At 44.4% G+C, this 13,276-nt stretch overlaps 1 protein-coding gene across 2 annotated transcripts in view; it reads right to left on the bottom strand.

Moving 5' to 3' along the window:
- Positions 1–975, bottom strand: part of gnao1a (guanine nucleotide binding protein (G protein), alpha activating activity polypeptide O, a) — a 113,765-nt gene extending 112,790 nt beyond the window's left edge. Inside the window, exons 1-2 of one of the 2 annotated variants that reach the window (XM_010883962.4) lie at positions 486–975; positions 266–308 (exon numbers count right to left, since the gene is read on the bottom strand). In XM_010883962.4, coding sequence (XP_010882264.1) covers positions 266–308; positions 486–603 — 161 coding nt within the window. In that variant the 5' untranslated portion in view covers positions 604–975. The remainder of the gene's footprint in view (positions 1–265; positions 309–485) is intronic. The other variant, XM_010883961.5, reaches the window with a different exon arrangement.
- Positions 976–13,276: the final 12,301 nt, after the last annotated feature.

Genomic DNA, 13,276 nt, shown 5'->3' with positions numbered 1-13,276 from the left:
TCGATATTTTCTCGTAACCGCAAAGCTGTTGGTTTAAGCCAATAAGCAACACCTGCCGGACAGATTTTCTCACTGTAATCTAAAGATAATAAAAACTACGAAATAATATAAAATAAACCTTTTCCTAAACGATACAATGCTACGTTAGTCTACTGTAACTATATTCGTTAATCAGAAGCTATACGCGTTTTGTCGTGTCCCCTCAAGTAGCCAACATCTATCAAACATTCAGCGCAATGAATCAAGATTACACCGTGGCACTTACTTCATCTGTTTCACGATGGTACTTTTTCCTGACTCCCCAGCCCCTGAAGGAAAGAAAAGAGACAAAGGTGTGTGAAGTACATCAACGTTGGTTGCAATTGAAACATTCTTAGTCAGAATTCCGTCTGCCTTCGGAACCAGAACGCAGGTGTGTGATTTGAACACTTTGGACTAGCAACCAAGAAGCCGAGAAGGCCACCCCTCCACCCGTAGCATCTTACCGAGCAGGAGTAGTTTTACGTCTTTCGCGGCAGTGACTCCATCTTCTTTGAGGTTTTTCTCGATAGCCTTGCTCCTGTCCAAAGCCGCTCTCTCCTCGGCGCTCAGTGTACATCCCATGGCTACACAACCTCGGATCTTCTTGATATCCAAAGTAACGGTTGGCGAGGACCAAAATATACGAGCAATTATTATCCCTCTACGTCTTCCTTATCCCTCTCTAGGCTGACTCGCTCTCGTTCTCCCTCTCTTGCTCGGTCTCTGCCGGGTACTAAAGCATAAAAAATCCGCCACGACAACGTTAGATACTTGCTTGAAAATAAGGACGTGCCTTCGTATCTTGCGTTCACACGGTCTCTTTGTAGATGTCGTTGTGGTCTTTGGGCTGGAAAACTCTATTGGGCGGCGGCGACGGCTGCGAGCGTTAGCATCGTTCAGCTTGCTCACAATGGACGGTCAGCAGCTAGAATGAGCTTGGCTCCGCACTCAGACGATATCGCTGACGTCAGAGAGCAAGCGAGCATGCTCGAGCAACCGTCCTGGTGGCAGAGTACCGTTATACACTAGCTGTTTCAAGTCAAAATAATTGTCTTAAATCTACGCTGATACCCTCTTCATACAGGGCTTTCTGTAAAGGAGCCCCTGGAATATCCAGTTCTTCCCTAGTAGAGCTAACCAGATTTTCTGTTTTTGGAATTGGTATAATCTTATACAATGTTAACTGGCTTGCAATCAGTGTATTGTGCAAATAGCACACCGTTCATATTATAGGTGGGGTATATAATTATTATAATAATCATAGTTTGGGCTATTCTTTTTTTATATAGCTAAACAACATCATCTGAAGAAACCCATATTTACTGTACTATTACTTACTAATGTATTGGAATCATTCATTGATCTATTTGCTGTGACAAGTCATTTTAGTACACCATTGAATGTAGGTCACATGATATTCATTATTCAATCAAGTAACATTAAATGTATTATTTAGCTATGTCACTCAGTGCACATGAATCAAGCTGCCCTGCTGTGCATTTGGTCTTATCCTCTTCATAGGCTGCATGTGCCGAGCAGGTCCTTAAAGACAGCCTAAAGTGCTCCTACATAGCACACACACACACACACACACACACACGGTCATATGAATGACTGAACATAAATTAGTTACTCCGCACATGGCTCCTGTATTTCTCTGGTGGCAAAAGCTATAAATTGAATTAACATGCTCACTAATCAGTGCTTTATTCGTAGTTCTAACTGTCTCATATTGAGGGACGTTCTGTAGGGATACAGTGCATGTTCCTTTCATGACAACAGAGAGCACAGAAAGAAGAGATCAGCGGATATGGGCTGATATCATCTTGTGGTGAATGTCCACCCACACACCATCACACAGATGTCTTCTAACAGCCTATGCAGATTACAATGCATCCAATCATATCAGTGCAGCCCCTGAACACTAAGCACAAACACAGTCATTCAAGTATTCATAACAAACTGTCAGTTTCCCTGATGAGCTATCTCTTTCTGAAACAGATCAGGCCATACAATCTATTTGTAAAATGATTTTCTTCTCTTCATTCAACTTAAGTTTCTTCCCACTTCATTTGAAATGATTCTAACCTGCAATGTCAGTGTGATCTTGTCAATGTGCAACCTGCTATTTGCTTTGGGCCCTATTTAGAACACATGAACGGGTGACAAACAAGTCCATGATAGAGGAAAGAATTGATGTAATAATGATGTCGTTGCCTAACACACGGTTTTCTAATAGAGTAATGATTCTAGTTAAGAACCTCGGTGTGTCAAGATGGGACACCATCGTCTTGTGGAGTTTTGATGTAAAGTGCTATTCTTGTGCAAATGTTCTCAAACTTCTGCCCTGGGGCGTGTGTTATCACATCTCACGCCTGATTTCTCCAAATGTCATTCTGCTACCAAATATGTTTTGTTATGATAATTTATGTGAAACCTCAGATTATTTATAGATATTCACACATTGTATAAAACTAGTTCCCATCCAACTTCTGACATTTTACAGCTTGATTCAATGCATAATTCAGATTTATTCATCCCATATTTACTTAAGCAATAAGGCAAAGCGGAATGTGGTATATGGCTGAGTGGAGAGCTTAGAAACAGCTCTTAGCTGTGGTATATTGGCCATATACAACAACCACTGACAATTTGAACAATACATTTTTTTTGTCATACCCATGATCAGTTAATTTATTCTAAAACAACAGGAGGTTGTCATTGATCATTGATTGGTCATTGATTAGAATTTTCTACTCATTTCAATATGTAATCATTAAGTGTCACAACTGTATCTCCTTTCCGTTCTCTTGAAATCACCCTTTGAGTTTCATCAAGAACATGTGACAATGGACACCAAGAGCAAGGCAGTAACGGCGAGGAGATGGTTTGGGATTGGCTATCAAGGAAACGATACCACAGTCCATCCCTTGGGGGCAGTAGTAAAGTCTCTATGCACATTAGGTGCAGCCAATTAAGAGAAAACCAGAAGGCCAGAATCCTCTTAGCTGGCTGTATTATGTTTTGTGTTAATTAAGTCATCAGTTTAGGAATGTATTTTGTATTTCTTTTCTGCATATATATATTTTTTTTTCATCATTTGAACATGCCCATTAGTTTGGGCTTGGCAACCAGGGTGTCAAGACAGAGCTGGCCTTGGACCTAAGAGTGGGTGCCTGTCTGCCTTGGTTCCCATACATTTTACATCATGCAAAATAATTTCAATTTACTGACCTGTGTAACTTAAGATTTGTTGGCATAGTTAGTATCCAAAGTAGTTGGGTAGGTTTGGTTGTGTAAGAATGGCTTTCAATTATAATATGTGGTTGAACACATCTTTAAATTAATAGATATGCTATTATTGTATTATGACTGTCAGAAAGAATAAAACTGAGCAGTCACTGTAAGATTTATGATTTTATAATGAAATGTTGAAAAATTCTCCATAGGGAGCCATTAAAAAAATATTTTGAGTTTTAGTCATTCAATAATTAATTCCAAATGAACTTACCTAGACAGTACTACTTTGTAAACTAACTTAAACTGCATGTAGTGTCCTCACCCTGATGCTTTATTTCTTCACATTTAGTTGCGCAGTGGCATAAGAGTTTCAATTATATATATATAAATATATATATATATATATATACACACACTCACCTAAAGGATTATTAGGAACACCATACTAATACTGTGTTTGACCCCCTTTCGCCTTCAGAACTGCTTTAATTCTACGTGGCATTGATTCAACAAGGTGCTGAAAGCATTCTTTAGAAATGTTGGCCCATATTGATAGGATAGCATCTTGCAGTTGATGGAGATTTGTGGGATGCACATCCAGGGCACAAAGCTCCCGTTCCACCACATCCCAAAGATGCTCTATTGGGTTGAGATTTGGTGACTGTGGGGGCCATTTCAGTACAGTGAACTCATTGTCATGTTCAAGAAACCAATTTGAAATGATTCGAGCATTGTGACATTATCCTGCTGGAAGTAGCCATCAGAGGATGGGTACATGGTGGTCATAAAGGGATAGACATGGTCAGAAACAATGCTCAGGTAGGCCGTGGCATTTAAACGATGCCCAATTGGCACTAAGGGGCCTAAAGTGTGCCAAGAAAACATCCCCCACACCATTACACCTCCAACACCAGCCTGCACAGTGGTAACAAGGCATGATGGATCCATGTTCTCATTCTGTGTACGCCAAATTCTGACTCTACCATCTGTATGTCTCAACAGAAAATCGAGACTCATCAGACCAGGCAACATTCTTCCAGTCTTCAACTGTCACATTTTGGTGAGCTTGTGCAAATTGTAGCCTCTTTTTCCTATTTGTAGTGGAGATGAGTGGTACCCGGTGGGGTCTTCTGCTGTTGTAGCCCATCTGCCTCAAGGTTGTGCGTGTTGTGGCTTCACAAATGCTTTGCTGCATACCTCGGTAGTAACAAGTGGTTATTTCAGTCAAAGTTGCTCTTCTATCAGCTTGAATCAGTCGGCTCATTCTCCTCTGACCTCTAGCATCAACAAGGCATTTTCGCCCACAGGACTGCCGCATACTGGATGTTTTTCCCTTTTCACACCATTCTTTGTAAACCCTAGACATGGTTGTGCGTGAAAATCCGAGTAACTGAGCAGATTGTGAAATACTCAAACCGGCCTGTCTGGCACCAACAACCATGCCACGCTCAAAATTGCTTAAATCACCTTTCTTTCCCATTCTGACATTCAGTTTGGAGTTCAGGAGATTGTCTTGACCAGGACCACACCCCTAAATGCAATGAAGCACTTGCCATGTGAATGGTTGATTAGATAATTGCATTAATGAGAAATTGAACCCCTCCTTGAACTGACACCTTAGCGTGGTGGAGGGGTTTGAGTACCCGAGTGACCCTAAGAGCTATGTTGTCTGGGGCTATATGCCCCTGGTAGGGTCTCCCAAGGCAAACAGGTCCTAGGCGACGGGTCAGACTAAGAGCGGTTCAAAACACCCCTTAATGATGAAAATGTTCTTGAGCTCCGTGACGTCGCCCGGTATGGCGCAGCCGGGGCCCCACCCTGGAGCCAGGCCCGGGGTTGGGGCTCGTACGCGAGCGCCTGGTGGCCGGGCCTTTCCCCATGGGGCCCGGCCGGGCTCAGCCCGAATGAGCGACGTGGGGCCGCCTTCCCGTGGGCTCACCACCCACAGGAGGGACCATAAGGGGTCGGTGCAGAGAGGATCGGGCGGCAGTCAAAGGCGGGGGCCTAGACGACCCGATCCCTGGACACGGAAACTAGCTCTAGGGACGTGGAACGTCACCTCGCTGGCGGGGAAGGAGCCTGAGATCGTGCGTGAGGTTGAGAGGTTCCGACTAGAGGTAGTCGGGATCACCTCTACGCACGGCTTGGGCTCTGGAACCACACTCCTTGAGAGAGGATGGACTCTTCACCACTCTGGAGTTGCCCATGGTGAGAGGCGGCGGGCTGGTGTGGGTTTGCTTATAGCTCCCCAGCTCTGCCACCATGTGTTGGAGTTGACCCCGGTGAACGAGAGGGTCGTTTCCCTGCGCCTACAGGTCGGGGATAGGTCTCTCACTGTTGTTTGTGCCTACGGGCCGAACCGCAGTGCAGAGTACCCGACCTTCTTGGAGTCTCTGGGAGGGGTGCTGGAAAGTGCTCCGACTGGGGACTCTATCGTTCTACTGGGGGACTTCAACGCCCACGTGGGCAACGACAGTGACACCTGGAGGGGTGTGATTGGGAGGAACGGCCCCCCTGATCTGAACCCGAGCGGTGTTCAGTTATTGGACTTCTGTGCTAGTCACAGTTTGTCCATAACAAACACCATGTTCAAGCATAAGGGTGTCCATCAGTGCACATGGCACCAGGACTTTGTTGTCGTTTCATCTGACCTGCGGCCGTATGTCTTGGACAATCGGGTGAAGAGAGGGGCGGAGCTGTCAACTGATCACCACCTGGTGGTGAGTTGAATCCGATGGCGGGGGAGGAAGCTGGACAGACTCGGCAGGCCCAAGCGTACTGTCTCGCCGAGTCTCCTGTCAGAGAGATCTTTAACTCCCACCTCCGGCAGAGCTTCAACTGGATCCCGAGGGAGGCTGGAGATATTGAGTCCGAGTGGACCATGTTCTCCACCGCCATTGTCGAAGCGGCCACTCGGAGCTGTGGCCGCAAGGTCTCCGGTGCCTGTCGAGGCGGCAATCCCAGAACCCGGTGGTGGACACCGGAAGTAAGGGATGCCGTCAAGCTGAAGAAGGAGTCCTATCAGGCCTGGTTGGCTTGTGGGACTCCTGAGGCGGCTGACGGGTACCGACAGGCCAAGCGTACTGCAGCCCGGGTGGTTGTGGAGGCAAAAACTCGGGCCTGGGAGGAGTTCGGTGAGGCCATGGAGAAGGACTATCGGCTGGCCTCGAAGAGATTCTGGCAAACCGTCCGGCGCCTCAGGAGAGGGAAAAAGTGCCCTACCAACGCTGTTTACAGTAGAGGTGGGCAGCTGTTGACCTCAACTGGGGATGTCGTCCAGCGGTGGAAGGAGTACTTCGAGGATCTCCTCAATCCCGCATTCACGTCTTCCATTGAGGAAGCAGAGGATGATGGCTCAGAGGTGGACTCGTCCATCACCCGGGCTGAAGTCACTGAGGTGGTCAAGAAACTCCTCGGTGGCAAGGCACCGGGGGTGGATGAGATCCGCCCTGAGTACCTCAAGTCTCTGGATGTTGTGGGGCTGTCTTGGTTGACACACCTGTGCAACATCGCGTGGCGGTCGGGGACAGTGCCTTTGGGATGGCAGACCGGGGTGGTGGTCCCTCTTTTTAAGAAGGGGGACCGGAGGGTGTGTTCCAAATATAGGGGGATCACACTTCTCAGCCTCCCCGGGAAAGTCTATGCCAGGGTTCTGGAGAGGAGAATACGGCCGATAGTAGAACCTCGGATTCAGGAGGAACAGTGTGGTTTTCGTCCGGGCCGTGGAACACTGGACCAACTCTATACCCTCTACGGGGTATTGGAGGGTTCATGGGAGTTTGCCCAACCAGTCCACATGTGTTTTGTGGATTTGGAGAAGGCATTCGACTGTGTCCCTCGCGGCATCCTGTGGAGGGTGCTTCGGGAATATGGGGTCCTGGGTCCTTTGCTAAGGGCTGTCAGGTCCCTATACAACCGAAGCAGGAGCTTGGTCCGCATTGCCAGCAGTAAGTCAGACTTGTTCCCAGTGCATGTTGGACTCCGGCAGGGCTGCCCTTTGTCACCGGTTCTGTTCATAATTTCTATGGACAGAATTTCTAGGCACAGCCAGGGGCCGGAGGGTGTCAGGTTTGGGGACCACACGATTTCGTCTTTGCTCTTTGCAGATGATGTTGTCGTGTTGGCCCCTTCAAACCAGGACCTTCAGCATGCGTTGGGACGGTTTGCAGCCGAGTGTGAAGCGGTGGGGATGAGAATCAATACCTCCAAATCCGAGGCCATGGTCCTCAGTTGGAAAAGGGTGGCTTGCCCACTTCAGGTTGGTGGAGAGTGCTTGCCTCAAGTGGAGGAGTTTAAGTATCTAGGGATCTTGTTCACGAGTGAGGGAAGGATGGAAAGGGAGATTGGCAGACGGATCGGTGCGGCTTCTGCAGTAATGCGGTCGATGTATCGGTCTGTCGTGGTGAAGAAAGAGCTGAGCCTCAAGGCGAAGCTCTCGATTTACCGGTCAATCTACGTTCCTACTCTCACCTATGGTCATGAGCTTTGGGTCATGACCGAAAGGACAAGATGGCCGAAATGAGCTTTACAGGCGGCCGAAATGAGCTTTCTCCGCAGGGTGGCTGGGCGATCCCTTAGAGATAGGGTGAGAAGCTCGGTCACCCGGGAGGAGCTTGGAGTAGAGCCGCTGCTCCTCCACATCGAGAGGGGTCAGCTGAGGTGGCTTGGGCATCTGTTTCGGATGCCTCCGGAACGCCTTCCTGGGAAGGTGTTCCGGTCCCGTCCCATGTCTCCCGGCTGGCCTGGGAACGCCTCGGTGTCCCCCCGGAAGAGCTGGAGGAAGTGTCTGGGGAGAGGGAAGTCTGGGCATCTCTGCTTAGACTGCTGCCCCCGCAACCCGGCCCCGGATGAAGCGGAAGAAGATGAATGAATGAATGAATGAATGAATGAACAGGTGTTCCTAATAATCCTTTAAGTGAGTGTATATACATATAAAGCAAAGGAAAGAAAAAGGTGCAGTGGTCTCTTAATTTTTCCAGAGCTGTATATATATATATATATATATATACAGTGGGGAGAACAAGTATTTGATAACCTGCAAAATCGGCAGTGTTTCCCACTTACAAAGCATGTAGGGGTCTGTCATTTTTATCATAGGTACTCTTCAGCTGTGAGTGTCGGAATCTAAAATCCAGAAAATCACATTGTATGATTTTGAAGTAATTCATTTGCATTTTATTGCATGACATAAGTATTTGATACATCAGAAAAGCAGAATATAATATTTGGTACAGAAACTTTTGTTTGCAATTACAGACATCATACGTTTCCTGTAGTTCTTGACCAGGTTTGCACACACTGCAGCAGGGATTTTGGCCCACTCCTCCATACAGACCTTCTCCAGATCCTTACGGTTTCGGGGCTGTTGCTGGGCAATACAGACTTTCAGCTCCCTCCAAAGATTTTTTATTGGGTTCGGGTCTGGAGATTGACTCAACCACTCCAGGACCTTGAGATGCTTCTTACAGAGCCACTTCTTAGTTGCCCTGGCTATGTGTTTCGGGTCATTTTCATGCTGGAAGACCCAGCCACGACCCATCTTCAATGTTCTTACTGAGGGTTGTTGGCCAAGATCTCGCGATACATCCATCCTCCCATCAATATGGTGCAGTCATCCTGTCCCCTTTGCAGAAAAGCATCCCCAAAGAATGATGTTTCCACCTCCATGCTTCACGGTTGGGATGGTGTTCTTGGGGTTGTACTCAACCTTCTTCTTCCTCCAAACACGGCGAGTGAAGTTTAGACCAAAAAGCTCTATTTTTGTCTCATCAGACCACATTACCTTCTCCCATTCCTCCTCTGGATCATCCAGATGGTCATTAGCAAACTTCAGACAGGCCTCGACGTGAGCTGGCTTAAGCACGGTGACCTTGCGTGCGCTGCAGGATTTTAATCCAAGACGGTGTAGTGTGTTACTAACGGTTTTCTTTGAGACTGTGGTCCCAACTCTCTTCAGGTCATTGACGAGGTCCTGCCGTGTAGTTCTGGGCTGATTCCTCACCTTCCTCATGATCATTGATGCCCCACAAGGTGAGATCTTGCATGGAGCCCCAGACCGAGGGACAATGATTGTCATCTTGAACCTCTTCCATTTTTTAATAATTGCGCCAACAGTTGTTGCCTTCTCACCAAGTTGCTTGCCTATTGTCCTGTAGCCCATCCCAGCCTTGTGGAGGTCTACAATTGTATCCCTGATGTCCTTACACAGCTCTCTGGTCTTGGCCATTGTGGAGAGGTTGAAGTCTGTTTGACTGAGTGTGTGGACAGGTGTCTTTTATACAGGTAACAAGTTCAACCAGGTGCAGTTAATACAGGTAATGAGAAGAGGAGGGCTTCTTAAAGAAAAACGAACAGGTCTGTGAGAGACGGAATTCTTACTGGTTGGTAGGTGATCAAATACTTATGTCATGCAATAAATGCAAATTAATTATAAAAAAATCATACAATGTGATTTTCTGGATTTTTGTTTTAGATTCCGTCTTTCACAGTTGAAGTGTACCTATGGTAAAAAATTACCGACCTCTACATGCTTTGTAAGTAGGAAAACCTGCAAAATCGGCAGTGTATCAAATACTTGTTCTCCCCACTGTATACATGTTAATGCTTTGCATATCATACTACACAACATTATCTTGAAGTTTTGTCATACTACAAAATGTTTTTGCCACATTTGGCTCCTTAAAGAAATATTCAAGGTGTTTTATATTTAGTAGCTAATGGCTTCCTACACACTACGATACAGATTAGATTTTGTGGACTGATCTAGCCAGGACCTTGGGAGTGCCACACTACTTCCACTTCTTAATAATTGTCAAGGCTGTCCTCCTAGTGATACTAAAGAAAGAGCCCACAGAAACTGTTTCTGAAGTCATGTTAAAATTTGAAGGAGATCTTAATGTAACACATTTGTCTAAGAAATGACCTGATACACTGTACTATGCATATGATGTTACCACTCACCTTAGAAGAAGAGCATTTCCTATATCTCCTGTAACTGTGTTGTGTCGGCCATATTACCACAGCGGTTGATGGACTGGGGTAACAAGGTCAAGGAGGAATTATCCAGTCGAATGACACATGCATTACTATACTGTGATAAGTCAGAGTAACTATGGCAATAACATAATATTCAGTGTCCTTTGGATGTTGAGGACACATACTTCATTTAACAGGAGACTGTAAGGCCGATTAAACAGCAGGCATGGAGAGTAAAGTCGTAATAGTGGAAAGAAGAAAGCAGTAGGCTGTTAAGGTCTTTGAATTACATTACCCATACAAGCAATCAAATCTCCAGCATATGAAACATTGGTAAGAGAAGGCAACACCACACACAATCAGGAATGGATGACTTTAGTGATGAAGAGTAGAGGAGTAGATTACTACAAATCCTGACTGTGAGTAAATGCCTGTAATCGCACAGAATAAAAGAGTGAAACATTCTTGTGAAAAATCCCCTTCAAAAACACATCTGACAGGGTGTAAGATGATTTCCAGGAACTGTGCTACATTCAGCTGTGGGCAGATAAAAGGGAACTCAACAACACTGGACGGACCTGATTCCATTATATGAAAATGATCCTTTACTCTGATATGATAGGCCATTTTCATAATCAAATATCAATCCAATATATTTCAGATCTGTGGCCCTGCAGATTGTAACTTCAGCAAAAGTGTCTGAAGGGTCTGTGGTGGATCTTGTAGACATGATGAACAATATTTAGCTCTGGCCGGATGAGCAGTGGTTCTAGGACTAGGGTTGGAATGGAGAGATAATCTCCCTGCTGAAACAGGCAGAGCTTTTCTCTCCAAAACACTGAAACCTCTTCCAGAGGAGCTTTTGAACATTCATTATTCTAGTCCTTACCTAAATTCTCCAACATCCCCTGTAAGCCTCTCTTTTTCTTTCCTATAAACACTTTCTGTAGCCTAAAGAACAATTTAAAGCAGCCAAAATATACATCACTACTAGTCCCCTTAGGAGGGAACATGATAAAATATTGTAATGTTGTGAAGTACTCTACATTTTGCTGTAGCTTGGTAGTAGTTGGAATTATTCAGATCTAGGCAGTTTTTAGTAGTTCATTGCTTTTTGCTTTGAAGTGGTGTAGCTAACTACTTCAACACTTTGTAGCAGACAGGAAGAGCAGAATATTCATTAGATCAGAGTCCAGTTAAGTAGATTCCTCTCTCTTTTGAATAACATATAGAACATGCTCAGATTTATACTAGACCTTTAAAGTAGGATTTCGTCTTTTTATGTTGATTAAATTAATGAAAATCTTCACTATACAGATCTACAGAGGCTTTAATGAGTTAACATTAATTAGTATTTGTGTCAAAGTCTCATAAACCATCAAATGTTTTTAAAGTGTATCACCAGTGTTTTTTGAAAAATAAAGAATAATAAAATAAGCACATATCTAATTCTCAATGAACAATTTTTTTCTGTTTTTAAATCATTTCAGATTTAGTGATCACTTTCACAAAGTTGTATTTATATTTTCAGAGTTACTTCCTAAAAATTGCAGTGATTAATATGTGAAAGAGGTAGTGGTAAGAATTTACACAGTTGAGTTGAGGTCTTTTAGATAGTCTGGAAGATATAAAGAAAAGGAAAAGAGAGTGACAGTCGAGGACAGGAAGCAAGGCAAAGATACTGTAACACATTGGAAAACTTCAAATAATTGAATTCTCACTCGTCTGCATTGTTCTCAAGGGTGTACAGCTAACAGCTTTCCTACCTTCACACGTTAAAGCTGCGGAAACCCGGAGGAGACGAAAAAGCCGGAGGAGAGAAAAAAAACTAATGTAAACAGTCACAGAGAAAATGGAGCTGTATACTAGAGTTACTTAGAGATGGAGGGAGAGGGAGCGTGAGGGAGGGAGGGGGAGGGAAAGAGAGGGCGAGAGAAGGAGGGAGAGGGGGAGAGAGGGGGAGAGAGGGGGAGAGAGGGGGAGAGAGCAAAATCATTGATTTACTTTGCAGAGAATCTGATGAAATTAAGACGGAATAAAATAAGTGATTATCCCTCCTTACTACTCAGCCTAGAACCACAACACATAATGGAAATGTATCCTAGATATGATCCTCTGAAGCCCTGCACCATTCTGAGGTCAGGCCTGAGGGATGTCTGAACTTCAGCACAACCAAAATCATTTCAAGTTCACTTCCTTAAAACATACGTGTTTTCTCAGGAAGTATTAATAACTATGTCCTGTATTTAACAATACATCAAAAGTAATTCAATGCACTGTCCGGATAGTATGCAAATCACTGGATTTATTTTCAACACCAACTAATCCATCCACCATTTATCTGGGATGCTGCTTGAGAGTTGCTGGTTGAAAATTAAAAGGGGTAGAAGGATAGGAATGTTCGCTGTTCATTTTATACAGGTTTTTTTCCAAATCACTTTGTAAATACTTGTTTTGGATCACATTCTCAATCTTTATCTCATTATGGCTAATATGACATCATTCTTAGTTTTTTCTAGGTTTTACAGCAACAAATGTAGTGAATCTATTTAATGAATACATTGATATGAATGTAAAAATATTACAATTTACGTACATCTGAGATTTAGCAGATCATCATATCCAGAAGAACAGAGCACATTCAATTAGGATAGCTAGATCCAAACAACCATGCCGGTCATGCTCTGTCGTATACAAATCTTCCATTCCAGAAAAGAGAAACATACACAAAAAGTTGAATTAAACATTTTAATACACATTTAAAATCAATGAAAGATCTTGCTGGTTTTGTTGAGAATAATAATGTTATACACACATGAAAATATCCAAGCAATAATTTAACATTTACAAATTAAACATATTTTCTACCACTGAAAAGGGATTATAAAATACATAGCAAATCCTCTGAGGACTCCATCATCTACACATTCAGTTCAATTATCTTAAGTTATGCGGTTGGTGGGTGTCCCTTTGGTTGATGCTTGGCAATGTGGGTGGATTGATTTTCTGCCTGTTGGGCCCTGTTCCGGGGCCTCCCCCA

Source organism: Esox lucius, chromosome 19 (genome assembly GCF_011004845.1).
Source record: "Esox lucius isolate fEsoLuc1 chromosome 19, fEsoLuc1.pri, whole genome shotgun sequence".
NCBI classification, from domain to species: domain Eukaryota; kingdom Metazoa; phylum Chordata; class Actinopteri; order Esociformes; family Esocidae; genus Esox; species Esox lucius.
This window is presented reverse-complemented; position numbering and strand designations above follow the sequence as displayed.